The sequence below is a fragment of the Ambystoma mexicanum genome, chromosome 2p (assembly GCF_040938575.1).
Source record: "Ambystoma mexicanum isolate Mex_15411 chromosome 2p, UKY_AmexF1_1, whole genome shotgun sequence".
NCBI lineage: Eukaryota > Metazoa > Chordata > Amphibia > Caudata > Ambystomatidae > Ambystoma > Ambystoma mexicanum.
Genome location: NC_090923.1, coordinates 1,358,115,209 through 1,358,134,231, shown reverse-complemented (window position 1 = coordinate 1,358,134,231; position 19,023 = coordinate 1,358,115,209). Strand labels below are relative to the sequence as shown.

The following is a 19,023-nucleotide window of genomic DNA, read 5'->3' as shown; positions in this document are numbered from 1 at the left end:
TTGTGTGAGATATTTCTTTCACAAGTTCTTGTCAGGTCTCACCTCACAGCTGATCTGGGTGTCCACAACTTTTCCTGGCCTAGAGGTAGGTAGACTTGAGGTCCAGGTTTCCCTCTCAATTGGCACAGGGGTTGGGCCTGCCCTCTTCCTGCTGACTTTTCCTTGGGTGGTGCCTAGTTCCATGGGTGTCTCTTTTGGGGATTCTCTCTGCTTCCTTGTCATGGGAGGGTAAATACCATCTGGATTAGAACAGAAATTCTCTGGTGATGGATCTTGATCCTCTCGTCCACTCAATTCTTCCAGGTCTCACCCTCTTTAAGAGGAAATGTTTCAAACGATTGGTTGATTGTTATTATTATTATCATTATTATTAATATTATTATTATTATTGTATTGATTGAGAGCGGACCTAGCTTTGAGAAGCAACTGAGCGCTTTTAGAGAGGATAACGGAAAGCTTTGTAGAGATGTACATCATTACAGATGCATTACAGAGCACTTTTCAGAGGTAACAACAGAACAGATATACAGTGGGGGCTAGGATACACAGGGGCACAGAGGCGGGGTAGAGCTGTAAAGGGCCGAGGTGAGGGGCGGATGGCGTCTAGTGAGTCAGGAGGCGCGAGGGACTACGTGATGGCCTAGGTGTTTAGGAGGAGAGACTCCTTGAAGAAATGGGTCTTGAGTTCTTTTGTGGATTGAAGAAGCATGGAGGCGAGTCTGATGCTAACAGGGAGGAGGTTCCATTCCATAGTCTTGGGGCGTAGGCAAAGAAGGCTTATTTTCTGGTCTTTTCCATTTTGCAGTGGCAGATTTCTTGTCTGCACGTGTCCTGGCTTCTGGTGGTGCGCTGTCCGCTGGAGATACTGAGTTTCTCTGCGAGGTAGCTGGGTGACTTGAGGGAGACTGCCTTATGGAAGATGCAGAAAGCTTGAAGGTGATTTCTGCGTGCAGTGGGAGCCAGTGAAGGTACATGAGGGCAGGGGTGGTGTGGTCGTATCTGCCTAGACCCTTGATGAGGTATGCGGCCGCATATAGGACTATAAGTACCCGCACATTGCTGGGGGGTTGATTTGGAACCACTTGTCAATATAGCGTGCATTGGAGTTGTGTTTGGTGTTCATAGGTTGGACGGAAATACCAAAAGCAATACCGGGGTAGTTCAACTCAGAGGTCCATGGCCACAGTCACCTCCTCCTTTCCTGGAATCCAATAGGTATAAGGACTTCGTAGTTCATATGGGCTGCCCCAAGGAGTCATCCTCGTTGGTAGGTGTGCCGGCTTGGTCAGTGGTTCAAATATGGATCTGAAAAGCTAGTGGATGGCGAGAGGGCACATACATGTTTCCAATTATCTAAATGATAATTCACATGCGTTGAATTTTTTTGTTGTACTGTAGTTGGTAGGGTGCAGCACACTCTACAGTGCCACCGTGCGAGGCACAAATATGTGACTGAAAAAAGAGAGACCTAGGCTCAATAGCCTTCGCTGTGGGCCGCACTGCTGTATCTCCCACTTGGGGTTAATTAATTTTCATGTTTCTTTAAAACATGATTGGGAAGCTGTACATCATTTTACAAACTGCAAATTTTTATTTCTTAATCCTTGATTATTCTTCACTAGAATATCTTCGATAGTCATTTCAGCAAACAATGACTGCATGGCCAATGCAAATCGGATACAATCCTTCGTCAGTGCCTAGTCTAATCTTAATTTTACACTGCACATCTTATCCACCATAATTACAAATTTCGTAACACAAAACATTATTTAAACACAGGGTACCCACATTGAGAGAACACGTAATAGAAAAAAAACATATAAAAGAGAACAAATGTGAGAACACAAAAATAATAGAAATTCATCATACATTATTCTCTCGAACATTTAGTGTGAACTCACACATTGATTAATAGGCTGATACTGGTTGTTAGATAGTGCTTTGTGCATGTTATGTGGTACATGGTGTCTATTCATTGCACTCAGTGCATCTATTACAGGATGTGGTGTCCAGCACCTTCATCATTAGGTTATTTGCACACCTAAGTTATTCTGCCTATGTATCAATATTCTGCCACCACCGCCGCGAGGCAGTACGTCTAACCTGTCTGCAGGGCGAATCGCTGCTTGCTTCGCGGTGCGGTGCACTCGCGATCTCTCCTATGCACGAATAAACAGTAAGGACTGTATGAGTTAATGTTGCATTTTATTTGTCAGAATGGCTGTTCGTGGTGGAAGTTGTAAGGATCTTACCTTAGATCGAAGATGGCTACTTGTAAGAAGCACTCGTACTACAGATATAAGTTCGGCGGCGAGCTTGTTCATGTTCAAATAGTTTACGTTGTCTGGGCAACGCTGGCTCTGCAAGATGGCCGAGCGCATGATTATGCGTCGGCCATCTTGGAATGGGCAATTGATCTTAGTAATGCTACTGAAAAGACGTAGAAAGTGATCAAATCGCAACCTAAACTCTAATAAAGACAAAATATATGTCTCACTGTAGTTCTATTCATCTCAGCGTGTGTGGTAATGTTGATTAAAAAGTGCAATGTGAATTATGTCACTAAAAGGTGGTTCAGATCGTTGTCCGCAGATTCTGAGGAATCAATATATCTTAAAACATCAATGAGGTTGAGGAAAATGATTAAACTAGTAAGTCTGAGTTATGTCAGAACTACATGTGGCAAATCCTGTGGAGCGTCATAAAGTTGAGTCGATATTTACCATATCTTGTCAGGTGGCCATGGCAACGATTTGGCGAAGTGTATGTGTTCTTCAGCAAGAACTTGACAGATACAGCACAGTAGTGCTAAATGTTAACTGGGGTAATTGAACATAAGCTGGATGTTCTGAATAGAGTGCGCATCATTCTTCATAGTGTACAGTGTTGTGTGCAACAATTGAGCGAGGTGTGTGTGTTCTTCAGCAAGACCGTTAAAACAAACAGCTGCAGCACTGTAGTGTTATATATTAACTGGGGTAAATTAACCTGAACTGGATGATCTGAGTTGAAAGCACATAATTCTTCATGTTATACAATTTTACATGATGAATCATTGTGGACTAGCTTCTTAGAACTTGTCGAGTGGAGTCGTGTTATTAGCTAGCTAATGTTTCGATGTTCATGGAAAACACTTTAAAAAAACAATTCATAAAAAAACCTTCAGATTCACAGTGTGGTTTAAACTCACAGGTATGACTACATCATGGTATACTGATGTCAATGTTCGAGCTCAACTCAGCAAAAAATATTTTTGTATAGTAAATGATTCATAGGGCACAATTCATAATAAACAATTCATAAGAAACCATTCATAGAAAACAACTCAGGTCCCACTCCTCGTTCATTTCCCATGGTACGAATGTGTCCAACCGATCAATCCAAAAGGATTTTCTCTGTTGTCATCTTTTCTTTATGTCCATACTTGTTTGTACATTCTCAATGACTTCTAGGACCTGGAACTTCAGTTGTGCTACATTATGATTTATTTCATTGAAATGTCTGGCTACTGCTGAGTTGCTGTTCTTGTTTCGTATACATGATTTGTGTTCATTGATACGTATTCTCAATTTCTGACCAGTTTCGCCCACGTAGTATATACTGCATGGGCAGCGAATACAATATACGCTGTTCTCTGTGTTGCATGTTGTGAAGCATTTTAATCTGCTCTTTTCTCTGTGTATAAGGATGGAAGGCATCCTCTCCTTTGATGATATTGTTGCAGTTACTGCAATTAAGGTATGGGTAAGTGCCAATTTTCTTGTGTTTCAAGTTTCTCAATTTCTCATCTCTGGTATTTACTAACAGGTCTCTCAAATTGCTTCTTCTTTGGTATTTGAATACTGGTTTGTTGGAAAATAAATGTTTGGTCTTGTTGTCATTGGTGAGAATTGGCTTGTTGATGCACCTTTTGATCTGCGAATTCTGAGTTGAGAAGTTCACTGCGTATACTATCATTAGTGTTTCTGATTTAGCTTTAGGTGTTAGGGCGGTAGCCCTGGTTTTGGCAGTCACTTTGTCACATGCTGCTTTTAGATCTTCTTCTGAATAGCCACGTTCTTGTAATTTTTTGTGGCGTTTCGTTAGTTCTTGTTCATGTTTTTCTGGATCACTTATGATCCTTTTTAATCAAAGCATCTGACCATAAGATAAGTTACGCAGGGTCTTTTGTGGGTGAAAGCTCATACGATGTAACAAGTTGTTCGTATCTGTAGGTTTCACATATAGGGAAGATGTAATATGTTAATTATGAACATTTACTTTTACATCCAGGTAGTGTATCCCAGGGTCGCCTTTTTCTGAAGTAAAGTCAATTTGTCAATGTTGTTGATGTATATCAGAACATCATTAAGTGATTCTCTTGTGTCTTGTCATATCCCGAAAATGTTATCAATGTAACGTGTCCAGATCTTTAACTTATCTTTCCATTGGGACTGTTCCAAAATGTGAGTGGTTTTGAAGCGGTACATGAATGCGTTTGCATATGGAGGGGCCATGGTCGCGCCCATGGCAGTGCCAGAAACTGGAAGGTAATATTCTTTGTTGTACTTGAAGTAGGAGTTGGGTGAAATGAACATTAGTAATGATCATAGAAATTCTTTTTTTTTTTTACTTTTCTTTATTGGCATGAAGAGAAAACAGGCGAACAGCGTGGTGTACAAGACAGATAATATTGCAGGCACATACAATGGCATTACATATAGGAGTGTTCCAAGCAAGGGGTAGGCAATAGGCCACGCAGCTCAGTGTGTTTCAGGAATACTCAAGCTTGTTCATCTGGGGGGGCGGAGAGGAGAGAGGTTCGATATCACCCTTACTGTTCAGGTAGCTACAAAACTCAGTCCATACATTTTTGGGGCGAGAGGTCGCTGGGAGGGTATTGATGTAGTCCTCTTCACACATTTGAGTCCAGGTGAGAGGCCTCAACCACATCTCGAATGAGTGGGGGGGAGCGGCGCTTCCTGCACTGCAATATGCATTTTTTGGCCACCATAGTTGCAACATTATTAAACCTGGACACTTTCTGTAGTCAGGCCCGTCCCACATTCCGAACAAGGCAGCCAGTGGGTAGGAGGAGTTGTGGGACGCTGTTATCTCAGAGGTGGCTTCTATAACAGCCTTCCAGTACGGGCCCAGTGCTTCACAATCCCAGAACATGTGCATGTGGTCTGCATCGGTGGCCCTACATCTAGGGCAGGTGTGAGCCTGGCTGTGTGCAAATCTCCCCACCTTATGTGGCGTGTAGTACAGGCGGTTCAGGAGTTTATATTGCATACATCTAAATCTGGCATTTAGGGAGACCTTGCGTGTATGTATGCACATCCTTTTCCACATAGCATCAGTGAGGGTCAGGCCCAGTTCACCACTCCTATTTCAACCTCTTGCAAAAGGAGGCATTCCACTGATTCCTGTCCCAGGTTGTGCAGAATACTTGTGTACAGGCTATTGTGATTGTGAAGAGTATATCTTTTTTTTATAAGTTGGACGTTTTCCAAGATGTTCAAAAAATATGCACTGTTTTTGTTAAGGAGAATTCTCAAAATGTGCCAATTCCTCCCACCTTAGAGCCCTCCAGCTCTTTCAATAAACTTTGGGACTTTGTACTTTTAATTCTATTTGTTTTCTGTGTTTGTTTATTTTGATTATGGAGCCTAACAAACTCCATAGGCCCTCAGTGCAGTAACACAGGGAAGCCTTTCAGGCTTTTCCAAGGTTTAACTACCTTCTCTGGGATAAACTACTGTTTCCCAGAGTAAGTAAAGTGAAATTGACTTTACTAGACTTTTAAATTCCTAGACCCAGCACACCCTATCTTACAATAGAGTGCTGGAGGGGTTACTTAGTATCCCCTGTGTCTAGATACTCATGTAGCAGTCAAATGCTACCCTTTCCTCTCAGAATGGCTGGTGGCAGTGGTTTTACAACAAACTACCATAATTTCTCCCGACCGTGAACTATTCGTACCTCCGGTAATGTTAAATTGTGGGGGCCATGTTTTTCAAGATGGCGTCTGAGCCTCCTTTGTTAAAACAGGTCCTGGTCTTCTTTTTTGCCATTTCTTTGTGGAGAGGTCCTTCTAGAGTTGTTCTCTGCGTGCCAAGCCAGGTTTGGTCTCTTTGTTCATTCGCCATTGGCGGGCTTCAAGAGTGAAGACCGCCTCTGGCGCCCGAGTGTCTGGGGTGAGCAGGAAGTGAGGGAGGTGCCCGAAACTCCCTGTGCTTATTCTACTAGGAGATCCAAATGCACTCTGTGGTGATTGGCTGGCTGACTGTCCGGCAAGGACAGCCACCCTGATGGGTGAGTGACAGCTAGGGTGGAATGAATGGGAGAGAACAGAATAAAAGGCGAGTCTCTTGGCTTGGAAGGCAGAGTAAGCCACTGGACGAAGGAAGACGACTGCTGCAACTCCTGGACCGTTGGTTTGCCCGGTGAAGCCTTGCTGCAGGTCTGAATCGCCAAGTTCGCATCGACAGAGAAGGCCTGCAACGGACGACTTCTCCCTTTAAGTTGGTGGGACCAATCAATTCCAAAGTAAGCCACCTGGATACCCATCTCGGAGCTGGTTGAATTTCCTCAGAGTTGCTGCAGGAAACCGTAGGACCAGGGAGAGGGACACCAGCTTGTGTGCGTTACTTACTGCCACCGGAATTGAAGTTTGCCAGTTGCAAGCTTTTTGACCAGTCCAAGTGCAGTGCAGGAGTCCCCCAACATCCTCCCTCTTGTTCCCATGACTGAGGTCCAGGAACAGTGAGATCTGCAGAAACTGCCAGGAACAGAAGTCATCAGCTGCATCTTTTTCTTCATTCTAAGGTACTGTGAAACGAGACTGAGAGTACTTACCTCTCACGGTGAAACTGCTTGAAACTTTTGCAACTCGCAGGTCTAATCAGCTTGTGATACAACATAGGATTCTTCTTTTTACAAACTACTTCTGAGAACTTGTGCAGCGACTTTACCGGTTACTTACGAGAACCGCTTTATCCTATCCAAGAATTTAGCCCATTGACTTTGGCCTAGCCTATTGAATTGAATTGACTCTTCTGGTGAACTCCAAGTATTTGCACTGTCTAAGAAAAATTGTATCATGTTCTAATAATTTTTGCCTTTTACTCCTCTTGAAAAGTATTCTGAAATAGTATTGAAGTATATTTGTGTGTTATATAATTGCCTCCTTCTAATGAATGTTTTATAACTGACAGATAAATTAACTAATAAGTATTTATCAGAGAAACCTTGAGTGTAAGAGTTTATTTGAACACCTGTGATTGTAGACCTCCGTGTAACATCATTACTGCTCACATTTCCCTCTTGGGATAAGCCTGGCTGCTCAGCCCCGCTATCAAAACTGTGTAGTACAGACTTCTACCAAAGGTTGGTTTGCTTACACCTGTAGTCATAGTTGTGTGTATTGTTCCCAGAGGGTACTGCATACAAACTCTGCCTAACAGTCTTTTACGTATGTCTGTGTTTTTGTATTATGGGCTGGAGAAAATCTCTAGCACCAAAATGAACTTTTTTGAGGTCTGATAATACCATTTTTTCAAAGATGTCAATTGATGGTCACCAAGAAAACCAAATCATTTCTAATAAACCCAGGACCAACAATCCCACACTTCTATCTCCTACCTAAGATCCACAAAAGGCTGACCATGCCTCCAGGAAGACCAATAGTGGCAGCAACAGGTGGAATACTACAACCGCTTGGCACATACATCAACTATTTTCTCCAGTCTATAACAAAAAAAACACAGACTTGCGTAAAAGACAGTACACATTTTTTGAACATCTTGGAAAATGTACAATTTACGGAAAAGGATATACTCTTCACAATCGATGTTAATAGCCTGTACACAAGTATTTTGCACGACCTGGGACAGGAAGCAGTGGAATGGCTCCTTTGCAAGAGGGTGAAATAGGAGCAGTTAAAGAATTTCTATGATCTTACTGATGTTCATTTCAACCAACTCCTACTTCAAGTACAGCAATGAATATTACCTTCTGGTTTCTGGCACCACCATGGGCGTGACCATGGCCCCTTCATATGCAAACACATTCATGTACCGCTTTGAAACCACTCACATTTTGGAACAGTCCCAATGGAAAGATAAGTTAAAGATCTGGATACGTTACATTGATGAAATTCTGGGGATTTGGCAACACACAAGAGAATCACTTAATGATTTTCTGATATACATCAACAACATTGACAAAAGAATTCCAATTTACTTCAGAAATAGGCAACCCTAGGATACACTACCTGGATGTAAAAGTAAATGTACATAATCAACAGATTACAACTTCCCTACATGTGAAACCTACAGATAGGAATAACTTGTTACATCGTATGAGCTTTCACCCACAAAAGACCCTACGTAACTTCCCTTATGGTCAGATACCACGATTAAAAAGGATCATAAGTGATCCAGAAGAACTTGAACAAGAACTAACGAAACTCCACAACAAATTACAAGAACGTGGCTATCCAGATGAAGATCTAAAAGCAGCATCTGACAAAGTGACTGCCAAAACCGGGGCTAGCACCTTAACACCTAAAGCTAAATCAGAAGCACCAACAATAGTATATGTATCGAAGTTCTCAACTCAGAGTTCACAGATCAAAAGGTGCATCGACAAACATTGGTCAATTCTCACCAATGACAACAGGACTAACATTTACCAACATACCAGTATTCACACACCAAACAATAAGCAATTTGAGAGACCTATTAGTAAATACCAGGGATGAGAAATTGAGAAACTTGAAACACAAGTAAATTAGCACATACCCATGCCTTAATTGCTGTAACTGCAACAATATCATGAAAGGAGAAGTTGACTTACATCCTTATTCAGGAGAAAAGGTCAGATTAAAATGCTTCGCAACATGCAACACAGAGAACAGCATATATTGTATACGTGCCATGCGTTATATACTATGTGGGCGAAACTGGTCAGAAATTGAGAATACATATCAATGAAAACAAATCATGTATATGAAACAAAAACAGCAACTCAGAAGTAGCCAGACATTTCAATGATAAAAATCATAATGTAGCACAACTGAAGTTCCGGGCCCTAGAAGCCATTGAGAATGTACAAACAAATATGGACATAAAGAAAAGACGACAACAGAGAGAATCCTATTGGATTGATCGGTTGGACACATTGGTACCACAGGGAATGAACGAGGAGTGGGACCTGATTTGTTTTCTATGAATTGTTTCCTATGAATTGTTTATTATGAATGTTGCCCTATGAATCATTTACCATACAAAAATATGTTTTGCTGAGTTGAACTCAAACATTGACATCAGTATACCATGATGTAGTCATACCTGTGAGTTTAAACCACACTGTGAATCTGAAGGTTTTTTTAAGAATTGTTTTTTTTAAGTGTTTTCCATGAACGTCAAAAACATTAGCTAGCTAATAACACGACGCCACTCGACACGTTCTAAGAAGCTAGTCCACAATGTTTCATCATGTAACATTGTATACCATAAAGAATTATGTGCTTTCAACTCAAACCATCCAGTTCAGGTTCATTTACCCCAGTAAATATATAACACTGCAGTGCTGCAGCTGTTAGATTTAACAGTCTTGCTGAAGAATACACACACACCTCGCTAAATTGTTGCATGCAACACTGTACACTACGAAGAATGATTTGCACTAAATTCAGAACATCCAGCTTATGTTCAATTACCCCAGTTAACATATAGCAATACTGTGCTGTATCTGGCACGTTCTTGATGAAGAACACACACACTTCGCCAAATCATTGCCATGGCCACGTGACACAATATGGTAAATATTGAGTCAGCGTTATCACGCTCCACAGGATTTGCCACATGTAGTTCTGACATAACTCAGACTTACTAGTTTAATCATTTTCCTCAACCTCATTGATGTTTTAAGATATATTGATTCCTCAGAATCTGCGGAGAATGATCTGAACTACCTTTTAGCGACATAATTCACATTGCGCTTTTTAATCAGTATTACCACTCATGCTGAGATTAATAGAACTACAGTGAGACATATATCTTGTCTTTATTAGAGTTTAGGTTGCGATTTGATCACTTTATATGTCTTTTCAGTAACATTACTCATATCAATTGCCTGTTCCAAGATGGCCGACGCATAATCATGCGCTCGGCCATCATGCAGAGCCAACGTTGCCTAGACAACGTAAACTATTAGAACATGAATACGCTTGCCGCCGGACCTAATGTCCGTGTACGAGTGCTTCTTACAAGAAGCGATCTTCGATCTAAGGTAAGATCCTTACAACTTCCACCACAAACAGCCATTATTACAAATAAAATGCAACATGAACTCATACAGTCGTTACTGTTTATTCGTGCATAGAAGAGATCATAAGTGCACCGCACTTTCGAATCAAGCAGTGATTCACCTTACAGACAGGTTAGACGTACTGCCTCGCGGCAGTCGTGGGAGAATTTTGATACATAGGCACAATAACATAGGTGTGCAAATAACCTAGTTGTGAAGGATCTAGACACCAAAACCTGTAATAGATGCACTGGGTGCAATGAATAGACACCATGTATCACATAACATTCCCAAAGCACTATCTAACAACCAATAGCAGCCTATTATTCAACGTGTGAGTTCACACTAAATGTTTGAGAGTCTAATGTATGATGAATTTCTATTATTTCTGTGTTCTTACATTTGTTCTAATTTCTTTATATCTTATTTTTCTATTACATGTTCTCTCAATGTGGGTACCCTGTGTTTAAATAATGTTTTATGTTACAAAATTTGTAATTATGGTGGATACGACGTGCAGTGTAAAATTAAGATTAGACTGGGGCCTGATGAAGGGATTATATCTGAAATGTATTGGCCATACAGTCATTGTTTGCTGAAATGACTATTGAAGATATTCTAGTGAAGAATAATCAAGGATTAAGGAATAAAACTTTGCAGTTTGAAAAATTATGTACAGCTTCCAAATCATGTTTTTAAAAAAAACACGAAAATTAATTAACACCAAGTGGGAGATACGGCTGTGCGGCCCACACTGAAGGCTATTCAGCCTAGGTCTCTCTTTTTTAAATATTGGTCTGGCCACTCTAGTTTTGATCTAGACTCTGTGTCACCTCTGTACTGGAGTCTGGACGATCCCACTTCTGACACAACATATGTCAGAGCATCCCAGCCAAGAAAACTAAACAATAGTCCAATTGGGTTTATTGGAATTGGTTCAGATTTACAGGGTCCTTGGGTCTACAGGGCTTGGGGAAGGTGGCGCAAGGGCTGTCCCTATCTATCTCCACTGCTGCGTACTTTCCCTCCTCCCTAGCCCAGGCGTCCATAGTGAAGGTTAATTCTATTGCCAGGTGACCCCTAATGTCTGTTCACCTGACTTGGACTGCGAGGGTCCCCCTAAATGTTGGCTAACTGACTCCTTAGGGGCTCTCTAGCATTCCCTCCCCTAGGTCCACTTAGTGTTCTTAAGTCAATTAGGGATGGTGCCTTTTGTAACACAGAGACACTCCCATTACATACACACACGTTTTCACCTGACCCTCTACTTCAGTGGGTCTCAACAGTTTCTTCTTCTCATGAATCTACTGTCCCACCAATGTTACACTCCACCTTCCCACCTCCCCGCTTTGATATTACTTCTCTGCTTGACGCCTTCTCTCACCTCTACCACTACCTCCAACTACCACTCTGCTGTGCTCTCTGTTATTTGCCCTTCCTCCTTCGTACTACGCAGTCTCCCTGCTATTAATACCTTTCTGTTACTACCTCTCTGCCTTTATGACTATATGACTACTCTTACTCCACTACCGCTTGTCACTACTACTGCCTACCACCTCTCTACTACCACTACTCCCCTTTACTGCTACTGCCACTACCACTCCATTAATACTATTACTTTACCATCTCTACTCTTTATGGCCGCTACTCTCACTATTACTTACTAACATGACAACCTCTCACACCCACTTCTACTCTGCGACTCCTACTACCATTAACTTCCAACTGCCCCTGCCCCCTACTCCTACTCTACTGCTACTACACTCACTCCTTACTCTCGTACACAATCACTCCACAGAGCCCTCTCTGCAGCAACCTCCACACTCCTTTACACTCTCCTCCTCTGGTCTCTCGGACGTCCTCTTCCACCTACTGTCCTCACCCAACAAACCCACAGTAAACAATTCACACATTACACTTTATATAGCCCACACCCTTATTGGTCAACTTATCCTGACCAATCACCCACCGGGCTTGCAGGGAGTGGGACAGGGGAAGATTGAGGAGGGCTTTTACGCCCTGGCGCTCTTTCATGCGATCATGCTGCTGATCTGGTATGGATAGTAATATGTTTTCTAAGGGACATTTGTCCCTGGTAGGTTAGTGGTAGTTCTTTTTAATAATAAATATTCCCTGGTAGTTTAGTGGGTTAGTGGGGTTGTTGGCAGGGTCTTTCGGAGGCCTTTTCCCATAAAAGAAGTCCCTGGTAGTTTAGTGGGTATTTCATTACTAAGGCCTCTGTGAAAGCCTTTATTCATTAATGATAATCCTTGGTGGTATAGTGGATTTTTCTATGAAACACACTGGAGCTCTGCGTTATACCAGGCTACTATGCCTGCTTCCCTGCCACCGGTCTTCCTAAGGCCGGCTCCGCTGCCTTCTCCCTCTGGGCCGGCCTTGCCCGTGGTGTGTTCATCTCTGGCATGGTGGTGCTCACTCCACCTCCCCACCCGGTGTCTCGTTGGCGGCTGCTGTGCCGAGTCTCTGTATCTGGCCTCCTTTCGTCTTCCTCCTGGCGCGGCATCAGCAGCGCGCTCCTACTGCAGCTTCGGCTCTCCGGATTTTGGCTGGGGCCGCCATGGCCCCGCTATGGCTCTGCCATCAGCGTTTCCTGTAAGGAAGGCTGGGGCCTGCCCTCACACACACCAACACCGCAAGAGGTGTTGGGAGTCAAACTCCACCCCACCAAAGACAGGGCCGGATCACCTCCTTAAAGAGACTATAAATGGGATGCTGAAAGAGGTAAGAACACCTCAATAGACACCTGTTGGTGCGTTGTTTTTTTCCCTAGAAAAGGAAAAGTACATAGTCATTTCGAAATGACCCATGTCCACTGCATTGCAATTTAAAACAGCAAGACAGTCACGGCGTTTTGCCATAAATGATCGCCTGAGACCCATAAGTAAGTGAATTGTTGATTTCTATTTTGAATTCCTAATGTTTTGATTGTATGAGCTTTCAAAAATGTGATTTGCTTCCTTGTTACCATAACACTTCAAATCTTAACTGACCGTTTTATTCTAAAAGAATGCCCACATATTGTTAGGAAAGGTGTGTGTTACTTTTGAATAAGTATTGCAAATGGAACAACTGTGAGGCAATTGTCCATAGAAATATAGACTTGGGCAGAATGTATTAATTTTGAGGTATTTCTTTTTTCTGATTGCTTTTGGCAACAGTGATTCAGGTGCATGTCTTTTGATTTAAGAGTGGGGAGCCATCTGACATTTATTTTGTGGTCTATCAAAAATAAAATAAATATATTTGTACAATATAGCTTGTGGCGTGCCAGACCAGTAGACTGAATTACATGTGTCCATACAAAGGCCCTGAAATAGCTCGATGCGTGAGTATTGCATGGGGGTGGGTTGGTAAACTTTGTGAATTGCGTCACATACTCAAAGACTGGTCCACACCCTTTACAGCAAACAGAAATCCTGTTACTTTGTAAAATTATATATCTTCCCACATGTCCTGCTCAGGATGGCAACTCGGGGTATCCCTCTCCCGACTTCTGGTTGTTTTGACCTTAGACTCGTTGGAATCCACCCTCCCCACCTTCGGGACTCCAATGTTTCACGTGTGTCTAAAAACACTGGCCCTTACTTTACCTTTAATACATGTGATGAGTATGAAATAAACACATTTCACAAGCGAGAAGGACCATTTGCAAAGGCACCATCCTATGGCCGAACTCCAGTGGTACTGTATCATCATTAAGGCTCGTACTTTAACCCTATTGGGTCAGGCAATCAGGTCCTCTCCGGCCTCCACTCTACGGAGCCCAGACTCTCTCACCCTTGCCGCTACTGAAAACGTGGCTACGCCATCGCGTCCTGAGCAAACACCGCCGCGTGAATGACCTTACCTAAATACGTGCCAACGAATCCAAGCGCAAAGAAGCTGCTGGCCACCAGCAAACCTCCTACTCCAACCACAGCCAGGCCGGCGTAATAGGCTGCTGGGCCGAGCAGGCCCTCGAGCGTTGGTTGAGTCTTCATGGCTTCTGAAAAGCTGCAGAAACAAATAGATCATTTAAAATAACCGTCAGCCAGCGTCACACAACTGCGTCTTTCTAATTGCGATCAATATTGCGATCAAGAAAAATCAAAGTGGGGCTGGCGAAAGGATTCATTATCACTAAATGTACAGCAGTGGCTCACAGACACGTATGATTGACAGATACACAGATATAGCTTTACATACAACCAGGTGTGTGAATTTGTTATGTGCGATGGTGCTCTACAGTTAAAGCCAGTTTTTGCTGGCTTACATCTTGTTCCATTCTATTATATGATATGATATTTTATTTGTATCGCACTCGTACACAAGTGTTTCCGAGCGTGACTAGGCAAGGGAGGGGAACAGAGGAGAACACAAAACAACGACGATCTTACTAGGCCAAGTGACATTGAGAACGCGCAAGTGCATGGGAAAGGGTAAAGGGGAAAAAGTGCATGGAAGGGGGAGAGTGGAAAGTGCAGAGCAGAGAAATAAATAATAAATAAAAATAAATAGAAAATGGAGGCAATAAACAGTGGTAGTGCAGCCAGCAAGTGGCAAGTGCTGTGTTTATGGCAGCAGACTGGGTGAGTCTGACAAGTGCAGAAAAAAGAGAAAAAGTGCAGGCTGTATGGGTACAGATACAGTCCATCAGTGCAAGGGGTGGCCAGGAGGCAGTGCAGGAGGGCGGAAGGGTGAGCAGATACCTGGGCCCCGGGGAAAGAGGGTGGCCAGGTGCACAGTGCCAAGAGAGAGCCGGTCAGCAAGGGAGAGGGGGAGAGAAGGCAGAAGCAAAGAGGAAGGTCTTGAGGTGCTTCCGGAACCGGAGATGGTTGTGCTCAAGTTTTAGATTGGCAGGGAGGCTGTTCCAGATGGAGGCCCCAGCTGAAGATAGAGATCTACCCCCCAGCTTGTTTCTTTGAAAAATGATTGACCCGGAGGGAGTTAGAGGTAGAGGAGCGAAGAGCTAGAGAGGGGAGGTATTAGGGGAGGTATTTGCTGAGGGATAGCTGTAGGTATTTTGGACCCAGGCCCCAGAAAGGCTTGTGGACAATGCAGAGGGTTTTGAATTTAATCCTTGCATCCACTGGGAGCCAATGGAGAGATTTCAGGGCTGGAGAGATACGATCCCAGGACTTGAGGCCAAGAACAAGTCTTGCAGTCCTGTTCTGGATAAGTTGCAGAGGGCGGAGAGTAGAGGCAGGTAGATTTAGAAAGAGGCTGTTACAATAGTCCAACCTAGAGAGAACCAGAGCTTGGGATACAGTGAGCTTCTGGGGGAAGGAGAGGAAAGGCAGAGTACCTCTGAGGAGGTGCAGTAGGAAGTTTGACTTTTTAGAGACCTCAGAGAAATGGGCAGAGAAGGAAAGTGTGGAGTCAAAGATGACCCCGAGGTTCTTAGCCTCACAGGTAGGTGTATGAGGGGGGCCAAGGGAGGCCAGCCAGAGAGTGAGGGAAAAGGATGGAGATGGTGTGCCGATGAGGAGGATCTCAGTCTTGCTGGCATTCAGACAAAGATCATTGGTGGCACACCAATCTTGAATGGCAGTTAGGCAGTCAGAGATGAGAGAGGGAGAGGAGGTGGCCGAGGGCAGCCGGAAAATGAGTCATGTGTCATCAGCATAGCACTCGAAATCTGAGCAGAAAATGGCAATGCAGTGGGCAAGAGTTGCCAGGTATTGGTTAAAAAGCCAGGGTGAGAGGTTAGACCCATGGAGAACCCCACAGGTAGAGAGGAAGATAGATGATAGAAAGGACCCCAGTTGGACCTCAGAGGGTCGATCAGAGAGGAAGGAGGTCAGCCAGGCCGGAGCCTGATCAGTGATACCCAGGTTATCACGGAGACGGTTGAGCAGGATGGTGTGGTTGACTGTGTCGAAGGCAGAAGAGAGATCAAAAAGGATGAGGACAGAGGGGATGTTAGAGTCCAGGTTGGAGAGCAGATCTTCACGGATGTTCAGGAGAGCAGTTTCTGTGCTTCTGGCTGCTCTGAAGCCAGACTGGTGATCATGGAGACAGCCAACAGAATCTGAATGAAGGTTAAGCTGAGAGATGGACAGCTTTTCCAGGAGTTTGCCCAGAAAGGGGGTAATGGAAATTGGCCGATAGTTAGCCGGACAGGAAGGATCAGCTGGGGGTTTCTAGAGAACAGGCTGCACAAGGGAGTGCTTCAGAGGAGAGGGGAAGGACCCTGAGGCAAAGGAGTGGTTGCAGAAATCGGCATGGGCTGGAGCGAGAGTGTCAATGTGGTCCTTGATGGTTTTAGAGGAACAGGGATGAACCTGTTTTGACAAGGCTTTCATAGATCGGACTTGTCTAGCGACCTCGTCCGGGGAGAAAATAGGAAAGGAAGAGAAGGACGGTGGTGGGGGGGGGTTAAATGGAGGTCTGCAAGCACAGACTGAGAGGGAATAGGAGGGGCAGGGGAGGAGAGGGTGGACAGGATATCCCGGGTTTTTGAGTTATACCAACTGGCATGCATAAAACGCACCAAAAGATGTGTTTGGACCTCTGAGGTTTTTTCAGGGCAATTTCTGTCAACATAGATGAAGAAAGACCGAGGTTCTAGGTACTTCCATAATTATTCTTTCCCGTTCAGCTGTTCATTGGGATTTTTTATTACTGGCCCTACAGGTAGGGCCCAAATTTGGAAGACTGTATCGCTTATTCGGTGCCTTTCGTGTAAATGGGGACAATTCTTAGGTTTTCGAACTATTTATCATTAATGCATAACTTAAATGGAGTTAGCTGCCAACATCAATCATTTTAAGCACAAGATGGCTTCAGCACACTATAAGAAAAAGTCGGAAATAACATTGAATTAAGGTGGAATTGTGACATTTGAATGCATACATTTTAAACTTTGGCATAGTTACTGAAAGATATATCTAATTGATAATATGGTTATTATTACTGTTATTAGGGTATTTATTGAGCAAGCCCCACCTTTGGGAAGCAATGGAGCACTTTACAATCATGGGGGAAGAACCTGTGAGGGGAGCAGAGAAGTAAGGGAGCGGGGAGTTAACTAAAGGGGAGGGGAGGGCTGCAAATTGGGCAGCAAGTAATCTACAAGCAACCAGTAGAGGAAACAGTGGGGATACGATCAACCAGTATCATGTAGGGTGGGAGTGGAAGGTGCGCAGACCTAGGCAGTGCCTTTCCGTTGGTATTTCCCGACACTTGAAACGTTATGAACCTTTATAAAAAGTGATTGTTATGGATGCTAATCCCAGTGGCACTACACCCCTAATATCAGTATTACTCAGCATTCTAGCTTGTACTGTGTCATGTCGCGAGGGCGACTGATTAGCCTTCCCACATCGTTAGTGGGATGGCCCACGTTTGGGCCGTATCTAAGGGAAGTGGCGTTGGGGTTAGGGAGGTGAGCGGCGAGGGAGGGGCAGTTCCTGTTGACAGTTAAAATAAAGAAGACGTGTGCAACGAAGCTCTGTGTCCTGTGCGTTATTCTCACCAGAGGTGAGACAGTGCAGGCCTGCAGGACACCGGGCGGCCCCCGGTGCCCCCGACCCTCACATTGGCAGGGAGGTATACATCGAGCACACGCGGTAAAGGCAGGCTGCGCCGGAGCACTACACAGCAAGGTGTGGGCCTGGAGGATGCCATTGGGCATTGGCAATGCGTGTCGGCACGCCTCCTTGCACTATGCCCGCCCCTACCTAAGCCGCAGAGCAGTAGCCCTGGCCACACGTGTTACGAGGAGGTAGGGAAGTCCCCTCCCTACTCACCATATGCTGCACCAGTCAGGCGACTGCATCCACCAGCCCACATGGACAGCAGGAGAACGACGCAAAACAGCACCCCCTGTGGCTGCTGAAGGCCCCCAGTTGAGGAACAAAATGAGCAGGCCATAAGGATTTGAGCCAAAGGGGGACAAGCAGCCTCATAAAGTCAAAGCGTGCTGCTGAAGGCCCCTGAAGAGGGACAACAGTGAGAAGGCCACATGCCCATACCCAAGGGTGACCAAGCAGTACAATAAAGTCAAGGCGCCCTGGCCGGCCACCAAGCATTGGGGGGCACAATCGGGAACACGACACAGGACCAAAAGGCAGTTTTATAGCCACACATCATGTCGGATGAGGATGTCTCCTACCCATCAGCCGACGGCAGGCCAGGAGGCGCAGCAGGACCGGTTAACCCATCAGGGGCACGTCACAGGTACTGCACCTGCCCCATGCTTTTTACTTACAAGATACCAGCAATCTGGGGCCCCGTTGGGCGATTTGGCTAATGGACTTCAAGTTTTACGTGGGGGCCATAGGGCTCATGGACGACACGTGCCTCAAGAACACCCTGTCCATGGCAGTCGGGCCGGCAGTACGAGACATCGCGGTCGAGCTGCTCAATCTGGAAACAGCACCATAACGAAACCAACATGAGAAGCTATCAGAATATTTCGCACCCCACACCAGCGTGGATTATGAAAGGCACATCTTTCATACAACACGCCAGGAAAAAGGAGAGTCCCTCGACAATTTCATCATGAGGCTCCGCATAAAACTCAAATACTGTGAATTCCACCGATATTTGAATGAAGAGGCCCTGCGATCTCAAGTCATTGCAGACTGCTAGTCACAACCATTTAGGAAGAAGCTACTTCAGAAGCAGCGGTTGCTGGAGGACATCTTAGCGCTGGCTCTGATGGAACCTGCGGTAGAGTCCCAACTCAACAGTTTGCGGAAGATCACCATACAGCAAAACCTG

At 44.4% G+C, this 19,023-nt stretch overlaps 1 protein-coding gene and 1 pseudogene across 1 annotated transcript in view; one reads left to right on the top strand and one right to left on the bottom strand.

Annotated features, from left to right (window-relative positions):
• The window catches only part of LOC138566108 (transmembrane protein 39A-like), a 44,475-nt pseudogene extending 35,729 nt beyond the window's left edge, over positions 1 to 8,746 (top strand).
• The window catches only part of PEMT (phosphatidylethanolamine N-methyltransferase), a 1,987,238-nt gene that overhangs the window by 928,029 nt on the left and 1,040,186 nt on the right, over positions 1 to 19,023 (bottom strand). Inside the window, exon 4 of the mRNA XM_069645727.1 lies at positions 14,165 to 14,310. Within this exon, the coding sequence (XP_069501828.1) occupies positions 14,165 to 14,310 (146 nt within the window). The remainder of the gene's footprint in view (positions 1 to 14,164; positions 14,311 to 19,023) is intronic.